At 35.3% G+C, this 24,895-nt stretch overlaps 2 protein-coding genes across 4 annotated transcripts in view; both read right to left on the bottom strand.

Moving 5' to 3' along the window:
* gsap (gamma-secretase activating protein) overlaps window positions 1-11,117 on the bottom strand; it is a 28,888-nt gene extending 17,771 nt beyond the window's left edge. The window contains exons 1-16 of one of the 2 annotated variants that reach the window (XM_073867592.1): window positions 10,575-11,117; window positions 10,425-10,486; window positions 8,894-8,950; window positions 8,190-8,259; window positions 8,035-8,082; window positions 7,309-7,397; window positions 5,971-6,040; window positions 5,830-5,879; window positions 5,616-5,716; window positions 5,478-5,538; window positions 5,318-5,367; window positions 5,130-5,209; window positions 966-1,043; window positions 711-797; window positions 423-515; window positions 134-351 (exon numbers count right to left, since the gene is read on the bottom strand). In XM_073867592.1, the coding sequence (XP_073723693.1) occupies window positions 134-351; window positions 423-515; window positions 711-797; window positions 966-1,043; window positions 5,130-5,209; window positions 5,318-5,367; window positions 5,478-5,538; window positions 5,616-5,716; window positions 5,830-5,879; window positions 5,971-6,040; window positions 7,309-7,397; window positions 8,035-8,082; window positions 8,190-8,259; window positions 8,894-8,950; window positions 10,425-10,486; window positions 10,575-10,662 (1,302 nt within the window). In that variant the 5' untranslated portion in view covers window positions 10,663-11,117. The remainder of the gene's footprint in view (window positions 1-133; window positions 352-422; window positions 516-710; window positions 798-965; window positions 1,044-5,129; window positions 5,210-5,317; window positions 5,368-5,477; window positions 5,539-5,615; window positions 5,717-5,829; window positions 5,880-5,970; window positions 6,041-7,308; window positions 7,398-8,034; window positions 8,083-8,189; window positions 8,260-8,893; window positions 8,951-10,424; window positions 10,487-10,574) is intronic. The other variant, XM_073867587.1, reaches the window with a different exon arrangement.
* Window positions 11,118-12,949: 1,832 nt separating this feature from the next.
* On the bottom strand, window positions 12,950-24,858 carry stk38l (serine/threonine kinase 38 like). 2 transcript variants are annotated; one of them, XM_055189812.2, is made up of 14 exons: window positions 24,725-24,858; window positions 24,519-24,570; window positions 24,197-24,319; window positions 20,387-20,470; window positions 20,163-20,286; window positions 19,795-19,949; window positions 19,562-19,664; window positions 17,886-17,947; window positions 17,685-17,802; window positions 17,394-17,517; window positions 16,655-16,750; window positions 16,460-16,551; window positions 16,022-16,096; window positions 12,950-14,702 (listed from the first exon to the last, which is right to left on the bottom strand). In XM_055189812.2, the coding sequence occupies exons 1-14, from the start codon at window positions 24,856-24,858 to the stop codon at window positions 14,575-14,577; spliced, it is 1,470 nt and encodes a 489-aa protein (XP_055045787.1). In that variant the 3' UTR covers window positions 12,950-14,574. The 2 variants fall into 2 exon arrangements, with proteins under 2 accessions (XP_055045787.1, XP_055045789.1); XM_055189814.2 differs by lacking the exon at window positions 16,022-16,096.
* Between the last annotated feature and the right edge of the window lie 37 nt (window positions 24,859-24,895).

The following is a 24,895-nucleotide window of genomic DNA, read 5'->3' as shown; positions in this document are numbered from 1 at the left end:
CAAAGCACACACCATTAATAAGAGAATCTTAAAAAATACATTTCCCAGATGTAAGTTTATTTGACATAACATGTTTGAATAAATTGTTGCAAAATTTATTACATGATGCGAAATAGTGACTGTACAGTACTACCTTGAGATCTATTACAGGATTTGGTTGCAAGTAGACAAGCAGGCAGTGCAGTGCAGCAAGCCGTTGAGCTTCAGGCTTCTCTAAACTGAGCAGCTCAAACAGGAAGTCATGGTTGAGCTCCATGGTGTACATTTTGCCAGCCCTGACATCAAGCAGCCTCCTGCCAGACACGCTTACAACCTCACTGCCTGAACCCAGAGCTTCAGGTCCATCTGCCCCTGTGACACAGAAGACGGTAATACACAATCCATACATGAAATACACTATAAATAATAATATTAAATCTCACCTGACAGAAATAGACTGTAGCAGAGGAGGTCTTGCTGTCTGCAGTTGATCAGGTGCAGGAAATGATTTGCCAGGTACACCACTATGTAATAACCTGAGGGAAATAAAATATGAGTAGTGTGAATATCATGTGTAGCTTGGCTTTTATAGCATTGCAGTTGCAATACCAAAGTTATGGGCACAATACATGTATGCTTATACAGTATGTTGTATGCATGTGCCAATTGCACAAATGTAAACAAAACTTTTTTTAAAAGTAGGTTCAGTGAGAGATGATGGCTGTACTGACCCAGATGAATGAAGATAGGATAGACCTTTGGCTCATTCGCAGGTGCAGCGCTTTTCTCTAGAGATACAGTGAACGTCTTACTGCAGCCTATTAGACAAAATGAGAGAGATTCACATTTTTTAACCTGTTACATCTCATACACCTGTGCTAGGTAAGTACTTGATGGCTTTGGGAATATTGCATAAAGCATTACAACATCTGCCGCAAATCAAAATAGTTAATGTGTGTATTACTGCAACGGTAAGTGTTTTGTACCTCTGTGCACAAATGCAATAGTGTATGTGGCGTCCTTATTCCAGCACACCGGATGGCTGTAGCACACACACATGGTCCCTGTGAATCAGAACAATCATTTAAAAGGAAATGGATCAGACTTAAGGGGGTAGGGTTAAAGGTATTGCATGAATCCTCATGCTTAACAAAGGCAAAGTGTCAAAAATAAACAGTTGATAGGGTATTTCTGGGCCGAAAAGGTTCCTACAAGTTTCATAACGTTTTTTCGAACACAAAAATATTACAGCAAGAAGAGATGACATGCAGAGAGTCAATAGAGATCATGAGAATCATATTATGCATATTGGCAATTTACTGTAGATGATTTACTGTAGATTTACTGTAGATTATTTACTGTAAATTATTTACTGTAGATGATTTACTGTAGATGATTTACTGTAGATGATTTACTGTAGATTTACTGTAGATGATTTACTGCAGATGATTTACTGTAGATTTACTGTAGATGATTTCCTGTAGATTTACTGCAGATGATTTCCTGTAGATGATTTACTGTAGATTTACTGTAAATTATTTACTGTAGATTTACTGTAGATGATTTACTGTAGATTTACTATAGATGATTTACTGTAGATTTACTGTAGATGATTTACTGTAGATTTACTGTAAATGATTTACTGTAGATTTACTGTAGAAGATTTACTGTAGATTTACTATAGATGATTTACTGTAGATTTACTGTAGATTTACTGTAGATGATTTACTGTAGATGATTTGCTGTAGATGATTTACTGTAGATGATTTACTGTAGATTTACTGTAGATGATTTACTGTAGATTTACTATAGATGATTTACTGATGATTTACTGTAGATTTACTGTAAATGATTTACTGATGATTTACTGTAGATTTACTGTAGATGATTTACTGATGATTTACTGTAGATTTACTGTAGATGATTTACTGATGATTTACTGTAGATGATTTACTGTAGATGATTTACTGTAGATGATTTACTGTAGATGATTTACTGTAGATTTACTGTAGATTTACTGTAAATTATTTACTGTAGATTTACTGTAGATGATTTACTGTAGATTTACTATAGATGATTTACTGTAGATTTACTGTAGATGATTGACTATAGATTTACTGTAAATGATTTACTGTAGATTTACTGTAGATGATTTCCTGTAGATTTACTGTAGATGATTTCCTGTAGATTTACTGTAGATGATTTACTGTAGATTTACTGTAGATGATTTCCTGTAGATTTACTGCAGATGATTTACTGTAAATGATTTACTGTAGATTTACTGTAAATTATTTACTGTAGATTTACTGTAGATGATTTACTGTAGATTTACTGTAAATGATTTACTTTAGATTTACTGTAGAAGATTTACTGTAGATTTACTATAGATGATTTACTGTAGATTTACTGTAGATGATTTACTGTAGATGATTTACTGTAGATGATTTACTGTAGATGATTTACTGCAGATGATTTACTGTAGATGATTTACTGCAGATGATTTACTGTAGATTTACTGTAAATGATTTACTGTAGATTTACTGTAGATGATTTACTGTAGATTTACTATAGATGATTTACTGTAGATTTACTATAGATGATTTACTGTAGATTTACTGTAGATTTACTGCAGATGATTTACTGCAGATGATTTACTGCAGATGATTTACTGCAGATGATTTACTGCAGATGATTTACTGCAGATGATTTACTGCAGATGATTTACTGCAGATGATTTACTGTAGATGATTTACTGTAGATTTACTGTAGATGATTTACTGTAGATGATTTACTGTAGATGATTTACTGTAGATGATTTAATGCAGATGATTTACTGCAGATGATTTACTGCAGATTTACTGTAGATGATTTCCTGTAGATGATTTACTGTAGATGATTTACTGTAGATGATTTACTGTAGATGATTTACTGTAGATGATTTACTGTAGATGATTTACTGCAGATGATTTACTGCAGATGATTTACTGCAGATGATTTACTGCAGATGATTTACTGCAGATGATTTACTGCAGATGATTTACTGTAGATGATTTACTGTAGATGATTTACTGTAGATGATTTACTGTAGATGATTTACTGCAGATGATTTACTGCAGATGATTTACTGCAGATGATTTACTGCAGATGATTTACTGCAGATGATTTACTGCAGATGATTTACTGTAGATTTACTGTAGATGATTTACTGTAGATGATTTACTGTAGATGATTTACTGTAGATGATTTACTGTAGATGATTTACTGTAGATTTACTGTAAATTATTTACTGTAGATTTACTGTAGATGATTTACTGTAGATTTACTATAGATGATTTACTGTAGATTTACTGTAGATGATTTACTGTAGATTTACTGTAAATGATTTACTGTAGATTTACTGTAGATTTACTATAGATGATTTACTGTACATTTACTGTAGATGATTTACTGTAGATTTACTGTAGATGATTTACTATAGATTTACTGTAAATGATTTACTGTAGATTTACTGTAGATGATTTACTGTAGATTTACTGTATATGATTTACTGTAGATTTACTGTAGATGATTTACTGTAGATTTACTATAGATGATTTACTGTAGATTTACTGTAAATTTACTGTAGATGATTTACTGTAGATTTACTGCAGATGATTTGCTGTAGATTTACTGTAGATGATTTACTGTAAATTTACTGTAGATGATTTACTGTAGATGATTTACTGTAGATTTACTGTAGATGATTTACTGTAACATCTTTTATGATTGTAATTCAGCTTTTAACTCATTAATAAAATGAAGAGTTAGTTTAATTAGGTAGAATTAAGAAGCTCAGCTGCAAAAGCCGCTAAACGACACCTCTGTCAAAAATTAGATAATGATATTAACCAAATGCTCTCGGCACGTATTATATAAAGAGTTTGGTTCCAAAACGTGATAAAATTATCAGGTCAGTATTAAAATCTGACGTGTTATTCTGTCATCTTTTCTTCCTTTTTTTCAAACCACGACAAACACCAGTCTTCCTTTTCTACAGAATGCAATAAATCCGCTCAACAAATCACAGTGCACCATTCCATGCATTGTAAACAATAAGGGCGGCGCTTTGAATACACACAGAATCCTAGTTTTCCTCATCTACTTTGTACTTCGTGATCAACAAACAATCAAAAACAAAATAGTAATTTTGATGGCATTGATAACCTGTGGTGGTTTTCTTAGGCGGGAAAGAAACCTAAACCATTTACGTAAGAGGCACTCGGGCAAAGGAAAAATGCCGTCTGTTGCTTGTTCTCCCGACAGCATCAAGCTTCTGTCATGCTAACACATTGACCCCAGAGGATCTTATGAAAAACTTTCCATTATTTTACGTGAAGTCAACCAAAATCGAGCAGGACCAAAACATTTTACAGCTGATCACTGTCAAAAAAGTTTAGCGACGATGTCCCAAGGATGACAGCAGCAATGACAGTGTTCTTAATATGACAAAGTAAGTGATTTGATTAAAGCCATTTAATGTTTATATTTTAAATCAGTGTATACCACTAGTCAACTAAATGAATATAACATGGCAAAGATGAATGCACATTTATATATTGATTCAATAGATTTATAGCATTTTGAAAAAAAAAACCTGTCATGGATTTATTGCATTTTGTGGAAAAAATAATCAGTTTTTATAATAAATATTTGAAAATCAAATTATGGATTTGAATTTTTAATGTTATTATTACCAAAATATGCTATGTGAAAGTTTGTAACAGAAAATAGTGGTTTTTATCTTGTCACTTTCTTGGTATAGAAAACACGTTTTTGTTGAAATTAATTTATTGCATTTTGGAACCAAACTCTTCATATGTTCATCAAATACTTTCAGCCTCAGGCATTCAGAAATACTAGTTTGTTGGCAGAATCCATTAAAAGTCTGATAAAAAAAATTCATTTACAAGAAAATATATCAGATGCACTTAGAGGGTTTTGCATCTGAGCTCTTGAAATGTTTATTGGAAAAAGCAGAAAAAACTAACTTACTCTCTTCCCCATGATAAGTTATGAAAGTAAACAAAACATTAGTAAAAATGGAGCAAGTGTTTGTGTGTTTTAACATAAACATTATTACATATTTGAGGAATGTGTGCTAAATTACTCACCTATTGGGTCAGTGAACACCTCTAACCTGAGACCCTCCTCCTCCTTCTCCTTATAGTGATCGTACCCGAAATTAACAAACCTAAACAAACCAGACACGCAAGCCTTTCTTCTAAATAGCTTTGTCTTTATGAGATGGTTATGTTGATGTTTAATATGATCAAGCAATTTAATGTATAAATAAACTGACCTCACAGAAGTGATAGAAGTAATGCTAGGCATCTCCAACGGAAGCTCAAACTGTTCACATTAAATTGTTTTCTGATTAATAACTTCTTAAGTTCATCTATGCATTGTTACAATAAGGCAATAAAACATGACACGAGCAAGAAATGCGAGAAAATGTTTACCACAGTCTCATAGTTGCGGTCCGGGTAAAACTGTACACACTTCAAAGTGTGTTTCTCCCGTAGAGTGGACAACAGAGACTTTTACATAAAAACGATGAGGATAGAAATAACTTAAATAGAAAACTGACTTTTACCCGTGAGGTGAGGTAAAAGAGTCTTTGAGTGTCCGAATCCCACTGGATCCAGTTAAATTCCTCTGCCACCCTGTCTCTTCCCAAACGCTCCGGGTTTAACATCACCTGTTTAAACCAGCAGGCGTCTACAGTATGTATTACCTCTACATATATTTACATCAGTAGATTAACTGGATATCATTGCCACAGTACTGTACATTACATATGACAGCCCTTACCACTCTGTACCCCTCCTGCCTTGTTAGAGTTATGTGATACTGATCAACATCTGTAGAAACAAAAGAACAAATCATGCTAAATAAAACACATAACCAAGTATCTTGAACATAGCATTGCAATGTTTAAAGCATTATACATACAGCCATCCTCTGCCGCCAACAGTAAATGACTTTCCAGCACAGTGGTCCTGCATGTCTTAGGATAAAGAAACTGAAAGGGGAAAAATGGAAAGTAGAAAATTATTTTAAAAGGTACCTAGGCTATATTATGCAAAATCTGTTTGGACATAAATGTATGATGGCAGTGTGTCCGCTTTATCTCAATACACTGTATTTGCAGGAATCAGATTTATTTTAACCGAAAGTGTTTGCGGTCTCTTTTGGTAAGGGAGTAAGTAGCAGTAACTCATTTGGGTGATTCTCGCGAAATTAGACTTATGAGGTGTCATGAAACATTTTAGTAAGAGTATCAAATGACATCATACAAATCAATTTTTCCACATTTAAGGGGAAAATTTCCATTACTGCACCGTGTCCATGACTGGATTTGGGTTCTTTGACATGGAAAATTTATCATTAAAAAATCTAAAAAATAAAAAGCTTCAGTGCATGTTATACTATAAACATTTACAGTAAAGAAACGTGGTATTTGGTGATCATTGGTAAATGTAGAGACAATAATAAGGAATATAAATGTGTCCAAGAAAATTTTTCTCATCCTCCACAACAATTTTCAATCATTGTTTAAGCCCTCAATGAACTAACATTTAAAAAAAAAAATGAGTTGGAAGGGACATAATTGACTGTGACACTCAAGATGGCTACCAGGTATGCAGTATATGTTTTCCCTCCAGATAAAAGTTGAAATTTTGTTTGTCATAGTACCTAGACAACTTTTCAGTTCTCATTACCGAAACATGAGTTTGTAAATGCATATATTTAATGTAATATCATGTTGCGGTAATTATAATTTTTTATAATGATAATCTAAAAAATGTAAATAATTCTATAAGAAATATGTTTTAAATCCTCTAAAAATAAGGGTTATAGTAAGTTCAGACCTTAATCTCATATGTGCAAAAAAAATTTGGCTTCAAGGGCTTTTTAAAAAATCTGATGCTGGACACCATCTAAGTCTGGATTTCGTGAGAATCAACCATTTGCATTTAAAGGTACTGAAACAAAAACAGCTTGTGTTTTTGCTCCCACTCAAATAGTGGCGTTTTGGACAAGCTAAAATAAATGATCTGGACAAGCTAAAATAAATGATCTGGGGGCTGAATCTTCACAGACACATTCTGGGCACACCTGAGACTTACATTACATGTTGTAAAAATGGGCATTATATGTGCATTCTAAAGTGATTTAAACCTATTTCTGTGTGGTAGTACAGTCATCTTACTGGTTATTTTTAAGCTTTGAAGATGCGTTTCTCATATTGCTTTTTATCACCAGCTTCACATGACAGTCGTGAATTACCTGAACTTTGACTCTGCAGTCCACTGCCTTCAGGACCTTTGTGTTGTTGATGGGGTGTATCTCTATGAGGAGTGTTAAACATTTTGACACTGAAGGAGAAGAAAATGTCAGTAGTTAAAGGATAACCTTGACAATTTGGGTTTGAATGCCTAAGCTTATTTACTGCTGATTTTATTTTAAAGATCTTATTTGCTTAAAGATCTTATTAGTGTTAGTCCATATGCCAGCGTACAAATTTACTTTAATGTGACCCTGTCTGTAAAATACAGGCTAAAGTCTCATAATCTAATTATGAGATCAGGAGCATCAAACTTTGATTTCACTCTTTGATTTCAATCTTTGACATGACCTTACTCACTTAATATTAAAGATATCTTTCGGTACTGACCGAATGTATGTGTGACCAAATAACTATAAATAATTCAATAAAAATCTTACATTTAAAACATTAATAGCTTTTTTGCAATTACAATTAAAGTGTGTTTAATAAATACATTTGATAAAAAACACAAGGAAATCCTTATGCTACATTCATTTGATCAAATAATATTATTGATGTTACTACAGCAACTTATAAGGGAAGTATAATTATATGACTGTATAATTGGAATAAAAGCCTCTTCCTTAGCAAGTGTTTTAGTTCACGTGGTACAGACAAAGAGGAACTGCCACAGAGCTAAATTTTACCTTTATTTTTAAATGATAATAAATAATTATGTCCTGTACCTGGTTTAAGTCGGCCACCTTCCTGTGTGGTCTGTGATAGACTGACAGCTAACAAAAACAAAAACAGCTGGCACTAGTAAACAGCTTCCACTTTAGAGTCAAACATTATAAAATAATGTATTATTTGGATAGTCAATCACAGAGACCAATCTTACCCAAGAGGGTTTCTTCTTTATTTAAAGAGCAACTGCTGACACACACCTGCTTGTCAAATGTGTAGAGAAGCTGTGAACATAAGAGATAGAGTTAGACATTCTTGCTTTGTTACATTATGAAAACAGGAGCATATGTTTGGTAATGAAACTCACAACAGTTAAGGTTTTTAACCGTGCTGTGGGTGTACTGTATATATTATATGTGACAAAAAAAACATCCGTATGGGTCAAAATTATCCTTTTTTTCATGCCAAAAATTATTAGGATATTATTTAAAGAGCATGTTCTATAAAGATATTCAGTAAACTTCCTACCGTAAATATTTTATATATTTTAACCATAAAAGAGTTCATTTGGACGACTTTAAATGCGATTTTCTTTGTTTTTTGCACCTGTAGATTCCAGATTTTTAAATAGTTGTATCTCGGCCAAATATTGTCCTATCCTAACAATAACAAGCCATACAACAAAAGAAAGTCTATTCAGATGATGTATAAATTTCTTCTAAAAACAGACCCTTATTACTGGCTTTGTGGTCCAGGGTCATATTATATTATATTATATTTAGTTTATGAATATATATATATGATGGGTTTGAATAGATATAAGTTAGATATCCACACAGGTCCAATATATATAACCAGATATCCTTGGTTATGAACATGAATAACATCCCATTATTGACATAGTTATCAATTCTGTACCTTATTCTCTGTACTGTGAGGATCATATTTCCCAATTCTTGTAGTGCCTGTTGCCCCCTTAACAGAAAGAAAAATAGGTTTTAAAACAATGTCTAAGTGTAACAAGTTTTCTAGCATACATAAATTGAAGTTAAAATAGTGACAAATGTTCATTTTTGCATATATGTGACCCTGCTTGTGAACACCCAGCTGGGTGATTTTCACGAAACCATTGAAACCCCACGGCACTAATGATTTTAGCTTTAAAATGTGTAATATAGTAACATTAAAAAGCATCAGAATTAACACAATACTGTGTTCTACCTTGCACAATGTGTGATTTCAACATAAGAATTTATAATTGGAAATTTTATCTAATTTTCTGCTGAAATTCTCATTACCGCAATGTGTCTGGCTGTGTTTGAACATGCGTTATGTTGTAATTTAATCAAATTAACAAAAAAATATTAAGAAAAAAAATAAATGGATGTTTTGCTAGACTACTTTAGATGACAGAAAAAATATTTACTGAATATTCATGTATAATAATAATGAAGAAAAATTAGGAATATGATGTGTTCATGCCTGATGTTCTCATCCTCCGCAACACTTTTTGAGAACAGTTTAAGCACACATACAGAATTTTAATAAAGTTTGATTTTGAGTGACCAAGCACATGGACCAGTTACTTCAAGATGGCTACCAGGTAAGATCATTTTTTTACAGTTAATTTGAAATATTGGCTTGTCAGAATGCTTACACGACATTTTGATTATCATTACCGCAACAGATGCTTATTAAATGTTAATTTAATTAATAGAAGCATAATACTTTGATTTTAAATGCATGTGCAGAATCTCCAAATTATGTTCTTTCAGGTTTGTCATGTCATTTTGAAAATATGTCAGTGTTGATGTTTTCTGACTGTTGCGGTAATGAGATTTTTTAGGACTAATTTTTTAAATTATGTTACAAAAAGTGTTAAATGATAAGTAAAAGTTTTTAAATTAATGTTCCCATTTACTCCAGACTTTGTTTTTCAATGTCTGGTGGGAAAAAAAGTACATTTAAGCAATTTTTACATTTTCATGCTTGACATTTAAAACCAAGTTTTCGTGAGAATCACCTAGCTAGTCATTTTTTTGTGATTTACTGTTTTCTACATTAAATCATCATGCATAATGTCTGTAAAAGACTGTTCTATGAAAATATACTTTTATGATCTATATAGATAATATTTTTTTTCATTAACTTTTGACAGCCCTAATCTAATATTGACTAAGTAAGATCATGTCAAAGACTGAAATCAATGTAAAATCAATGATTAATATATCATTGGTGCTCATTATCTTAAAATTTGATTTAAAATAAGATTTAAGACTTTAGCCTGGATTTTACAGACAGGGTCACAAATGCAATTAACTGTTTATTTATTCAATCGCCTGTGGTATGTGTGACATGCAGTGTTCATTTACTGGAGCTTGGCGACGGATAATTGCGCTGCTATGAATGTGACGTCACACTGATAACTTGTCAATTTAAAGTAACTCACTCTCCACGAGTACACCACACTTCCATCTTTTTCCACGTTCAGAATGCGAGGATCAAGAACGCCTGTACACATTTCAAACATGTTTAACAATGATTACGTATACATTGAAACTAAGGGTGCATTTAAACAAACTATGTAAACACAACTTACCTATATTCCCTCTGACCGTTTCCTCCTTCGCCAAGATACTTGACACGACATCTTTTCGGGTATCGAACGTGGGATTTAATTTCAACATATGTGTGATTTATCCTCTTGCACTGATTTAGCGCAAAGCATGCACACCCGAGATTGAGGAAATGACGATTTAGACGTTTTAAGTTTATTAAAGCCGCTTTAACGACGTGTCGTGCATGAACGCTTTACTACTATACAGTACATCGCGGCTGTGTTTTTTTATATTATTACAAACTATTCATGTGAACCGCATCAAACTTCATGAGTTGAGAGACAAACATATTCAACTGATGACCGAGTTTACATTACACACAGCTGACCCGTCCAAAAACATCACGAACGGTCGCACCCGACTCAAATTGAAACGAAAGTGCGTGAATGTTGATCCTGACATAACCCGCCGACTGTTTACAGGTCTTGACAGGCAGAAAGTGTCCGCGTCTGCGTGCGAGAGAGGCGGGGGTGCGCATGCGCGTAGACAGAACGTGTGCGCAAGAAGAATGAAAACCAGAACCAATGAAAGCCAAACACACACAAATAATGATGCCCCCTAAATACAATTCTCTATAAGCAGCCGTAAAGGAGGACATTGTAAATTTTGCTGGATGTTCTTCTGTCCTCGCCGTTTTTTGCCTTTTTATGATCCTTGTAAAAGCAAAATATACTAGGAAAAGTAAAATTACTAGCAGTATGTAACAGCATAGTTTATAGCAGATTTGGGCAACTGGCTATTATTTAAATAGAGTAAAATACACCGGCAACAAATACAATGCACTGTTTTGATGTTTTGAAAATGCAAATGAGATTTTTCTTGATATGTAATTTTGAAGTAGGCCTACCATTGAACTTTGAACATTCAAATTGCACACTTTGTAGTTATTAATAGTTTATGGTTTATAAAAACTTTATATGTGCAGTGTGTAAATTTTAGCGGCATCCAGTGGTGAGGTTATGAATTGCAACCAACGGCTCAGTCCACTGCTCACCCCTGGTTTTGAAACGCATAGAAAAGCTACGGTAGCTGTCACAGGACAAACATGTAATTGACGAAGACAACTAAGTAAAAAAAGTTTGTCCGTTAAGGGCTTCTGTAGAAACATGGCAGCACAAAATGGCGACTTCCACTGTGTATGTAGAAAAAAAATGTCTCATTCTAAGGTAATAAAAACATAACAGTTAATTATAAAAAGGTCTTTATACACCCCTGATAATATAGTTTTGTATATTACTTTGCATTTCTGTCAAGAAATCCTTCTAAAAATTACACACTGCACCTTTAAACCCAATTGCATGTATAAATTACCCTTTATAATAAAAACTGATTAAAAGGATTTTGAGTATTTGTTATCTGGCCAATAGAGGAAAGTCCCCCATCCCTAATTTAAAGGGGCATCATCTGAACATCTGATATGCTGTGTAATTCAGATCAGTATTTCAAGTATGGTATATCCCCTTACAGTTGAAAAGATCAGACTCTTACTGCAGTGGTATTTCTCATTTTTGACTTCAAATGCTTTTCATGGTACACTCTCAGAAAAAAAGGTATGAGAAGGTACAAAAATTTTCACTGGGATGGTACCTTTTCAAAAAGTACACTTTAGAACCTAAAAGGTGCATATTGGTACCTAAAAGGTAAACATTGGCACCTTAGAGGTACTGGTTCCTCATAGGTACATATCTGTACCAAAATGTTACATATTAGGACCTTTTTAAAAAGGTACCGTCCCAGTGACAACATTTTGTATCTTTTTAAGAGTGTATGGGAAAAACGTTTCCATTAAAGCAACACTATGCAGTTTTTTTACTTTTAAATAATGTCTCTAAAATTATTTCAGTGATAGAACAACTTTTAACTGGACAAATTGTACTGTTGCTGCAACCTGATCAGCCTCCTAGCTGCTACAAGCACACTTTGAAAGTGGCGGTGGAGGGTAGCGCACACAGCCCCGCCCCTCCCCCTGCCTGCAGAAGAGTGTCTGATACCCGGCACTGTTGCGCTTTTCAACCACATGGGGGAGCTGTAAGTCATTTTTACATGGAAACTACATAGTGTTGCTTTAAAATTCCTTGGTTTATTGATGTATTTTAGGTGTGTCTTGTTACCGTTATGTGCTATAATCACCACTAGATGGAACACCAGATTTTTACTTTCTATCGATTCTCACCTAGGTTAACTATTAGTCCCAGTCAGTAAGCAGGGACTGCTGTTTTTAATATCAATATTTAAAATTTTCAATAACAGCCCAAATTTAGCCTTGTTTTAGCCTATGGGCTGTAGATGTCTTCATAAATGCAAAATTGCTTATTGGGAATTATGACACAAGTGTGGGCCCTTATCAATTAATAAATTTTGACATTTATTTCCTTCTTTCACATTCTTACACTTCCATCAAGCCAACCGATAACAAAACAAAAGTCATATATTACTAAGTAAAACTCCCAGCACCAGGTATCTTTTACATTACAGACAAATCCATCAATCTACAGCATTTGCTCTCCTCACAGCCTTTGTATTAGGCCAGTAAATTGTAGTCATGCACAACAGCAAGACAATTCAGTCACTAAATAGCTTAAACAGCATGTGTGAGATGCTTTCATTTGAGAGGCCACTTTATTGGAGTGGTACAAAATTGCCACCGACTGGTATGTTATTCTCAATAACGCCAATACTTTATGACCACTATTAACTATTATTAATCTTTAAACATTACACAAACTTGAAGTGTAATCTATTGATATGTTTACCAGCATTATACACAATATTTTGTACAAGCTTTGTCTTATGTATAGCAGTTAGTTTGGTTACAATACGCTAAAAATTAGCAAATTAGCAGATTATTTTCACCCTGTATTACGTGTATACTTGTAAAACAACATCATGGATAGGACAAACAAAAACTTAAGGGATAGTTCACCCAAAAATTTTAATTCTTCAGAATTTTGCTGAACACAAAGGAAGATATTTTAGCAGTATTTGTAACCCAACACTTTTGGAGCACCACTGACTACCAAAGTAAGAAAAAAATACTTTGGAAGTCAATGGCAGAATAAAAAATAAGTATACAGATTTGGAACAACTTGAAGGTGAATAAACGGAGAATTTTCATTTTTATGTCAACTATCCCTTTAACTGCATTGCATTCCCTCTAAACCCACTGATTGAAGCTACATCTTGCATTTGTTACAAATAAACTACAAAAATGGTTGCATAGGTGAACAACACTTACAATCAAACAAGAATAAAAAACGAAACAACAAAAACTAATCGATTACAGTAGATCGCTTGTGCGTGTGTGAAATGCACCGGGACGGGAAAGATGAAGGGTCAGCTGCTCACTGGCACTTATAGGCCACTTATAGAGGAATTATAACCCATACGAGCTTTTTCTTCAAGTTAGATGTTTACGATTATACAACAAAACAAAAGCACAAAACCCACAAATACCCTTGTGGGAAATATTCAGCATCAGGTAGTTATTAACAATGTAAATCTTTCATTTGGCATTATACAGATTTCCTAAGGGAAAGAAGATAAAAGTGACTGAGAAAATAATCAACGTTATTGCAGATTTCTCAAGAGGTTTGAGGAGAAAGGTTACATCCTATGTATTCTCAACATAAGGCTTCGGTGATGTATCCACTTCCCTTTTGTTTTCATTTGTGACCCTGTTTTGATCCAGTGTTGTAAAGCATTTGGAAAACCTTTATGTTTCCTCATTGCTGAGCAGCAGGACATAAAGTGTCTCTCCTTATGTTTGGCCATATAATTGCTATGCTTCTCTTTATTAAATTTTTCTTTTTACCGTCACCAGGGACTTCTTTGAGAACAGGTCTACTTTGTAGCTCGAAGCGGCAGTGCGTATGCTTCTGTGCAGAGACGACCTCCGTCGGCCGACATCTGCGTTTCAATTGTCATTTACATTCTAATTCTGCTTTTATACCAGGGTGTCGAAGGCTAACGTTGTCGCACGTTTCATGCCTTGCCTGCCTTCATGTAGGTTGGGATGGTTCCACGCTGAGTCAATCCTTCAAACCGCTTGTAGGTGTAGTTGAGGAAAACCCAGTCCTTGGACTTGAAGTCTGGTTCTGTTACGTTTGTCACTAAAATAAGATCAGGTGAGCAGGTCAGCCAAAACAACTCATGTACATAGAAATGTTCATAAAGTATTATTGTAAGCTCCATTATAAAACACTTTGCATCCACAAGAGTGAGATTAATATTGTCAGCAGATGATAAGGTCACCTAAAGACATGAAGGTAACACTTTACAATAATATTGTATTTGTTAACAATTAGTTAATGCATTAGATAACATGAACTAACAATGAACAATATTTCTACAGCATTTATTAATCCTAGTTCATGTTAATTTACGCATTTACGAATACATTTATTAAACGGTTAACATTCATTTATGCACCTTGAACTAACATGAATAACTGTATGGACATTAACAAGAATTAATACATAATAAATTAATTATTATTAATAAATAAATAAAAACTATAATGTTCATTGTTTGTTCACGTTAGATAATGCATTTGGGTCAATGATGTGACGTTAATTATTTTGTGTCCGTATGGTTCAATAAAATGTAAAGGGGTTAAAATTTAAAAATAAATTTGCAGATTACTTGCATACATACTCTTTTTTGAGGTCCAGGTCTAAAATTTCTGGTTTTATTTCATTTTAAAGGAATATTTGGTGGATAATTGCAAAAATGTCAATGTGGTGTAACCGGTCTGCATCAATTGGTGTAACTAGTATTTTTTAAAACTAAATTATAAATATATTCATAATAAATGTGGAATAAAATATAATCATCTAGTTTAGTGTAATATGATTTTTTTACATACATTATTACATCATTTGTCAAAGATTTTTTTAGAAAACAGAGCTGTTTTCAGCATATGTCCAGACAAATATTACAAAAACACATTAAAATTCACATGTAGTAATAACTAATAAAATGTATTTTAAATCATGTGATATTTCAAAATGATTTATTTATTTTTTGATGATTATGCTTACATGCCATCAAGGTGGATAACATTTTTTATATTTCTCATTCTTTGGCGCAATTGGCGGTTACACCATTTGACATTTTCAGGTCCATACAGTCTTAACTTTCATAAAAATGGTGCAAATGTAATTTTTTATTGCATAAAATCAACATAAACAGTAATAAACTATGTGTATTGAAATATACCTGATGCATACTTTTAAAAACAAGTTATTTAAAAAGATTTTTAAATTTCTCATCTTGCCAAACCATTTTTGTCACCGACCCATTTACTAATGTTTACTAATACTAATATGTAAAGTGTTACCTGTATTAAAATGTGTGCATTACATTTCCATCATATTTACACTGTCTGTGTAAAACATTAATGCTTAAATCTTGGCTGAACATTTCTTACATTTTAAATCTGTCTTGAATGTACAGCTCACAGACATCAGATCAGCGTCATTCCTAACTGATGCTCGCATACAAACTGCATACATCAGGAGAACAGAACTACTTTAAATACTTAAGGATGTAGATTTTTCAACAAAACACATCGGAACATAACCAAAATGCGAAAGTATTATTAAATAAAGAATTATGCAAATAAACAATCTATTATGTGTATTAAACTGCATAGTGTTGTACTTTTAATATGTAACCTGTCTGTAATCTAATATCTAGATAAGGAGCATCAAAGTTCCACTGACATGACCTTACTCAGTCAATAATAAAGATATCAAGGTTATATTTTCACAGAATGTTCTTTACATTATGTAGGAAGATTTTATTTTGACGGTACATCACAAAAAATTACTTTGATTAAGTATAATCATAACGTAAAAGTCTTTACCTGGTTGTAGGATGTCTGATTCTGGGAAGTCGTCAAAATTGGACGTATCATCAATGCTCTTGATGTCAATTGAAATAGCAGCAGGTCTTTCTCTGTGTTTAGGAAAGCAGCATATTGTTACCATCTACAGTACAAAAAGATTATCCTGCCAAAACAAACATGAAGAATGAACAATGTAAAGAAAGGTGTATGTACCTGATGTGCTCCCAGTCCACAGACTCAAAGAAAAGGTGAGATTTAATTTCATCCACACTTCCTGATCCAATCCTGTTTTCTGCATCTGTGCAAAACCTAGAAAAATCACCATATAATGCCTTTCAATGAAGTCTTGACACACAGTGCAAACATACTTTGTATGTTTACAGTATAATACAGTAAAAAGTGAAAGTTGGATTAATTAAAAAAATACTTAAAGGGGATAGTTCACCAAATTTTTATTTTTGTCATTTACTCACCCTCATTTTATTTTAGTGACATTCACTTCCATAGTATTCTTTTTTTTCAACCATGAAAGTGAATGGGGCTCATGCTTGGTTTGGTTACAAACATTCCTTTAAATATCTTCCTTTTGTTCATCAGAACAAAGAAATGTATACAACATGGTAGTAAGAAAATTATGACAGAATTTAAATTTTTGGGTGAACTATCCCTTTAAATTGTTAACACCTACAAAATGGAATTTTTTATTTTAAATGAAGTTTTTTCACCTTAAAGTTTTCACATCAAGTAAGAAAATGTAAATTGGGTTTTGTGTACTTAAGCCATGGCTGACATGTGCTTGTTCAAGTATACATGACACACTTGGGCAATCAGATATTACTTGAAAAAACAACAAGTTTAACCTTTAAAAATCTCAGTAGTGTTTTGTTTTTGCATTGTAAATCGTCTCACTTTTCCAATACGTTTTGCGCTACGATACAAAAATGTCTCTGACCTAAGTATCAGGTCTTTGGATCTCTCTGAAATAGGGACTTCGGGAGGGAAGGTCAGTGTTTCTCGCCAGTTCATGACTTTCCTGTAAGTTTCCTGTGGCGTCTCGGAACAGAAGGGTGGGTAGCCTGAAACAGGAAATCAAAGCAAACACCTGTTTTTGAGCAGGAAAGACCCAGTCAAAGGCTTTTATACAAAGAGACTAAAGACTTTTGCATGTACAACAAGTCTTTGCAAGCACCTTACTTGGGAGACAGGTCTCATGTTAAGCAGTTAGATATCTAAAGTTTCTAACCTATCAGCATCTCGTACATTATCACTCCAAGAGACCACCAGTCACACAGCTTGTTGTAACCCGTCTGCATGAATACCTCAGGGGCGATGTAGTCCGGTGTGCCCACGGTTGAATATGCCTGCATGTGAAATGGAATAAAGTCACTGATACTATCAGATTTTTCTGTTTTAAGATATTTTTGTATGTAGGAATCTTTCATACCAGCTGCCTTCGGTTCTTTTTCCACGTTTCTGCCTTACGTTTTGAGTTCATGTTCTGAAATGCTGAGGATGCAGGACAACTATTAATGTTTGTAAAAACAATATTATGGCTAAAATATTATGAATGAATCAAAAGTGTTTTGCTGTAGCTGGTTTCAAATAGTTTTTATTTTTTAGATGCGTAACTTAAGTAGTGGCATGACAAATTTTAATTAAAAGTACAAATTATTCTACATAAAAATATTACACAATACGTATAATATTCAATTAAATATACTTAATATTAGAAGAGCTCAGATGCAAAAGCCTCTCCACCGCCGTCATAAATAAGATAATGATATTGGCCGAATGCACGTATTATACGTTTCACCATTTATTATACGTTTATGAAACACTTTAGCTTCAAATCTGCTTTACATCAGCCTCAGGCCATTCAGAAATACGGTTTGTTGCCAGAATCTGTTAAATGCCAAAATTATTTTTCTGCAAAATCCTCTAAGTGCACAGAAGAAGAATTGGATGAACGATGGTGCGCGTATGCCAAGGTGCAAGATTTTTTTATTAGGATATAGACCTATTTTTGAGCCATTTACCTTTATTTAGAAAGGACAGTGAAAAGTAACTGCAGAGTTTTGCATGTACTTAAAGGGTTTTGCTGCAAAAGGCAATCAAATTTGTTAAAGGTGCAGTGTGTAATTTTTAGAAGGATCTCCTGACAAAAATGCAATATAATATACAAAACTACATTATCATGGGTGTACAAAGACCTTTTTATAATGAATGGTTATGCTTTAATTACCTTAGAATGAGATGTTTTTATCTGCATGCACCGAGGGTCCCCTTACGTGGAAGTCGCCATTTTGTGCCACCACGTTTCTACAGAAGCCCTTAACGGACAAACATTTTTGTCTCCGACGATGACATGTTTTTCCGGTGGCGGCTACTGTAGCTTCTCTATGTGTTTCAAAAGCGAGGGGTGGGCAGTGGACTGAGCCATTGGTTGCAATTCGCAATCTTACCACTAGATGTGGCTAAAATGTACACACTGCACCTTTAAATAAATGATTAAAGTGACATTTGTGAAAATAAGGCATGAATAATAACCTTTCATTGCCATTAAAGTGAAATTACTGAACCGAAACCTAATAAAAAAAATACATTTACAAGAAAGCATGTCAGACGCACTCAGAGGGTTTTGCATCTGAGCTCTTCATATATTAAACATAATACAAACTTTATTAAATATATAAAATTAATAGGATTAAAGGGGACAAATCATGAAAATCTGACTTTTTCCATGTTTAAGTGCTACAACTGGGTCCCCAGTGCATCTATCAACCTAGAAAATGTGAAAAAACCCAGTTATTTAGTGTTGGTAAACCCCTTGTGACGTCAGAAGGGGATAAAACCGCCCCTTAATCTGCACTATCCAACCACGGCACTGAGTACAGAGATCAGCTCATTTGCATTTTAAAGGACACATCCAAAAACTGCACATTTTTCTCACACCTACAAAGTGGCAGTTTTAACTTCCTATAATAAATTATCTATATTGTATTTTGTGCTATAGCTTCACATATGTACTCTGGGGACACCAACGATTTATTTTATATCTTTAAAAAGTTCTGTGAAATGTCCCCTTTAAATTAAAATATTATCCAAAAATCAGTAACTCACAAAAATCACTAGGAGGATTGTGTGTCAGGTTCCTGTAAAATTCAGTCCGATGGGCCTTCTTTAGGCCTGTGCAGAGGCCAAAGTCAGACAGTTTGACATGGCCCTACAAATCACAAAAGACACAATGTGTTACGGGGTGTTTGGTTTCAAAGAGCAGAACAGCCTTTTCAACTTGACCACACCAAACATATTCTTTTGTCTGACAAAAGAGAATAAACCGGAAAGATTCCTACCCGTGAATCGAGGAGCAGATTGTCAGGTTTGATGTCCCTGTGAATGAAGCCCAGCTGGTGAATGGAGTCGATGGCCAGGATGGTTTCTGCAATATAAAACTGAGTAGCCTCTTCAGATAGAGTGTCTTTCTTCATCAGCAGAGTCATCATATCTCCTGAACAAGCACACGCATAAGTGTTACGGCCTCGCTGCAGCTAAAAATAGGACTTTCCATAGTCATGCCGTGAGCAGACCAGTTAGTACTTATCCAGACCTAAAACTCTCATTTGTCTTAATGCATTAAAGTTTCCCTAGAAAGGTATTCCTCATTCCACAAATGTTCTCAGTAGTCTTGCAAAAAATAAACACCGATAAAATCTGCCCTTACCCCCAGGAAGAAACTCCATGAGGAGATAAAGATTGCGCTTATCCTGGAAACTGTAGAACATCTTTACTACCCATGCACCATCAGCCTCCACCAGGATATCCCTCTCTGCCCGGATATGTGCCACCTGTCCCAGAGAGAGAGAGAGAGATACAGGTGAGATGTTATACTACACAGAAGAACGTCTATTTGTATATATTAGATCTAGAAGCTAATGTAGTCCATACCTGCTCTTTTTCCAACATATCTGCTTTCCTGAGGATCTTCATGGCGTAAATGTGACCCGTGTCCTTTTTTTGAACTAGGCGCACCTAAAACAGTACAAAAGATTTTTAAAGACAACGATTTTTTTCACTTAAAGGTGGAGTTGATTTCTGACACTTTGGAAAAGGGAGTCGGGCCGGCTACCACAACACACTTGTAGCCAATCAGCAGTAAGGTACGTGTCTACTAACCGACATTGTTACATGTGTTGTGTATGTGTTGGACGGCTCTATCAAAAGAAGCTCCAGATTCTATTGGGGTAGGGTTGTGTTTTGTTCAGGTGATTTCTAATGTCAACATTGGCTTTCAAAGATCATGCACCCCGCCTTTAAGGCAAGTAAACCAAAGTTAAAAAATCTATCCAATAATAAAAATGATTATGATTTTACATTTGAACTTCAGTTAGTTTGTAATGTTGCTGTTTGAGCAAAAACAACATCTGCAATGCTCAAAGTTCAATGCAAAGGGAGATAAACAGAAATCGCTTCTCATAAACTACAAATGAACGGCTGGATATGCTACAAGTGAGCTTCTTCCAGGGTTCGTGACATCACAAACCCCAAAATGTACACAAACCCTGCTCCTAGGAACACGCAACAAAGGAGATGATGCCATGTTGGGCTGCTTTTTAGAATGTAAACAAAAAGAACAATGCTGTTTAGCTCCGTTAGCCAGTTAGCTAAATGCAAATTTATACTTAATCTGACGTTTGTGTGATCAGTGTAAATTTGTCTGATGGATGGGTCCGTGTTTTGTTTGGCCACTGTAGTAAAGCCATTGTTTGTTTTCGTAATGGGTTCTGGGGACAGATATTTGGCTACATTTGTTCTATAAAGACAAAAGAAAATGGTGCTATAGACCCTTTTACAGCCCACATGATCAAATAGCCTGCGAGTGCATTTCAGCAACAGAAGTGGTGTTCTTCCCCAGTGGTTTTAATGTGTTAGCAACTCAGGAAGTTTATTAAAATGGTTTCCCATGAGTAGCATCAAAATGTCTGGTTGTTGCGTTTGGTTGCACTAATATAATATACGTATATGTATCTGACAACTTTATTTTCGGCCAACTGCTAACGTCTTCTATCCACTCCACTATAGTACACAGATCTTGGTAGCTGTGTTGAAAAACTTGATAAGTCAACTTTTTAAATTAACTTTCTCTGTCTGTGTTGCTTAATTGCTGATTCTTGCCATACTTCCCTTGCCAAACTGCGTGGGCATACGTTGCCACATCATCATTGTATACAAACAGTAAACGGGTCTATACAGTCAGTAGCAATCGCTGTAGATCCACTGTCTGTAATGTTGCGTTGCGCATCCTGAAATGGAGACCCCTTCTCCCTCGCTTCGCAAGGAAGGTTTAAAAGTTTTGCAGATCCTAAAAGAGTATTTATGTAGCCTCCTTTTTTGTGTTCAGCTGTAAGTAATAGCACAAAATAAGTATTTTTATCTATAAAGGCTTGATTTGATTGCGTTTCACCCCTTTGGAATCGAAACCAAGAATCGTTAGGAATCGGATCCGATAAGCAGAATCGAATTTGGAATCGGAATCGATAAATTTGAAAGGATTCCCAACCCTGGGTACCATAGGAAGCAGTTCCATTCTTAAAAAGATACTCCATCGTTTTGTCATATTAAACTATGCTATTACCTTAACTAAGAAGAGTTGATACTAGGGTTGTGCCGATAGACGATAGTATCGTGTATCGACGATCTTCAGACATATCGCCAATGGCAGGCTTTCATGGCGATAGTCATGACGATAGTTGGCTAATGGTTATTATTATTATCATAGTTTTACATTAACATCCACATTGCATGCTTTTCCTCGCATGAGGGTTTGTGGGCTTTGCTTTACGCGGAGCTTGTAAAGAGAGAATTTCTTCTTGCACGTACCTGCACTTAATGCGCACGTCTTGGGCTCCTTCTAGCACTAAATACAGCATGCCGCGTCATGAGTAGCTGCGCTTCTCTCTGTCTGACGTGCACGCGCTCTCGCATCTGTCCGAAGTCTAAACATAAACTAAACTAGTAATCCTTATGTATTTGTTCAGTTTAATGCGTTTCATGCGAGCTGAGGCAAACTTTACTTTTTGTTTAAAATATGACCCGCTGCATATTGGCGCCTCTCTCTCACTCTCGCGTATGTGCAGAATGCTGCGCTCTGTCCGAAGTCAGATCACTAGGTATTAATCCTGTTTATGATATGCATTTCAATAAGTTGTAGCAACACGTCCTTCGTGTTTAATATATGATTGTGTTATAAATATGATCCCGTTCAGCTGGACCGATGCGTTTAAAAAGGCACCTCTAAGAGCACCACTGAGACGTGTAGTCTTCTGCAACAGCACCTAACAAATGCATTGAATTGTTTGTATGTGCGCGCACGCGTGTGCGCGTGCGCAGATACATGTTTTTACAGTTATTAAGTAATCATGGTTAGGGTTTTAATGACGCGCTCGCATTAATGTCATCAGTTTTAAGAAGGTTGCGGTCATGACGGTGGTGCTCTTGTTCATTTTTGTCCACCAATTCAGTGACTTGTTATAATGAGTAAAAAATTAACAAATAAAAAATGAGTAAACTACTGCCACGCCCCCCCGATACTATCGTGTATCGCCGATCTCACAGGCTGACGATAGGACGATCTCAAAATGGGGCATATCGCCCAACACTAGTTGATGCATGCCTCTGTCGTCTTGGTGCGTGCACTTGGTCGCTGTGGCGCGCGGCGACACTTTGGTGGCACTTAGCTTAGCCCAGTTCATTGTTCGGTGTTGCCAAACAGAGATGAAGTTAGAAATGACCAAACACATCAACGTTTTTCCTATTTAAAACGAGTAGTTATACGATCAAATATGGCGGCACAAAATAAAAAGTGGCGCTTTCAAAAGGGTAACTGTAATGTATGGCGGAATAGCACTTTTGGGAGTACTTCGACTCGGCGCAGTAAAACGGGGAGCAGATTTTTCAGGTGTGACTTTTTACTGCCCCGAGTCAAAGTACTCCCAAAAGTGCTATTCCGCCATACATTATAGTTACCCTTTTTAACCCGCTTAGAAAAGCGCCAGGTTTTATTTTGTGCCACCATATTTGATCGTAGCCAAGCGTGCCGCACAAGCCCTGAAAAGTGAAGCCAAAACGTCTCGATCGACCCCCAGTGACTGGTCCCAGTATAGGTCATAAAGCCCGCCTCCCCGTGTTTTTCAATGGGACTTGAGACCAACTAAAAAATTTACACTTTTGCACTTCAATTATCTTTTTCCGAAGCTGGTTTCTGTCATTTGCTCTAGTTTTTATCACGCTGATGTACATTCAAATGGTTGGTTTGAATGGTCCCGAAATCGCTACTGCGCAGACTCAAGACCCAAGATGTCAGCGCCATATCGGGACACTGGCGGCTTCACTTTTCACCAATGGAAGAGAGCGAACATGCGTCGTCCATCTTTTTTTACAGTCTATGGTGCACGCACTAAGATGATAGAGGGATGTATCAACTCTTCTTAGTTAAGGTAATAACATAGCTTAATATGACAAAACGATGGAGTATCCCTTTAAAGGTAGCCAGAAACACATCAATAAACTTCCTTCTAAAATGCCTCATTTAGGGCAAAATATAAAGTATTGCATTGTCCACAAAAACAGAACATTCAGAATTTTGCACTGAACTCAGTAAAAAAAATAATTAAAAATGACGAGTGAGTTGAGAAAAATAATACTTATTTTTGATTGAATAATTTTTTATGCTATGCACACAAAAATTAAAATCCTCACTTCTCCAAATGCTCCTCTACCGATCACTTTGAGGGATTCAAAGTCATCGAGCCCCAGGCGGGTCCTCTTAAGCCTCAGAAACTCGGTCTCCTTACGAGCATGAAGAGAGCGCCTCATACTCTTCTACAGCAAAAACACAAAACTTATCTTTAATCAAAAACAACAATCATCGATCCTTTAACAGAAAAGATTTGCACTTTAAGTTGTGAATGTTTTTATCTTCCATATGCAAATTTTGTAAGTGTTTATAGATGTCCTTAAAAATCTAAAGGAGAAGAAGCTCTACATTTTTCGTCTAGAGTGCACGTGTGGAAGTTCTCACCTCTTCGTCAGGTAACCCCTCCTCATCCATCACTTTCTCCAGCTTCTTCTGCCTAAATAGATCAAAGAAGACAGCTGCTTCATGAATGGCCAGAACAAAAGAGCTTTATTGTAATCGAATGTGATCACGAACGCTTTATTCAAATGATACGTAGCGTGTTGCGGTTAGAAGCAGCTGGTGTGGCGGGTCAGTGTTGCCATGGTTACCTCGTCTCCCTCTCCTCGTGCTGGGTGAGCAGGGTGCTGTAGAAGTGCTCCAGCGTGAGTTTGGCCACCGTGACTCTCTCTCGTGTATGGTTGCTCATTGGGAGTGGCGCTGCCATGCCTCCCGTCATGGCCATGCTAGTCTGTGACAGGAAAATCGTTTGCAAAACAAAG

The sequence above is a fragment of the Misgurnus anguillicaudatus genome, chromosome 1, assembly GCF_027580225.2.
Source record: "Misgurnus anguillicaudatus chromosome 1, ASM2758022v2, whole genome shotgun sequence".
Taxonomy (NCBI): domain Eukaryota; kingdom Metazoa; phylum Chordata; class Actinopteri; order Cypriniformes; family Cobitidae; genus Misgurnus; species Misgurnus anguillicaudatus.
The sequence above is the reverse complement of the archived record's forward strand: the minus strand, read 5'-3'. Positions and strand labels throughout refer to the sequence as shown.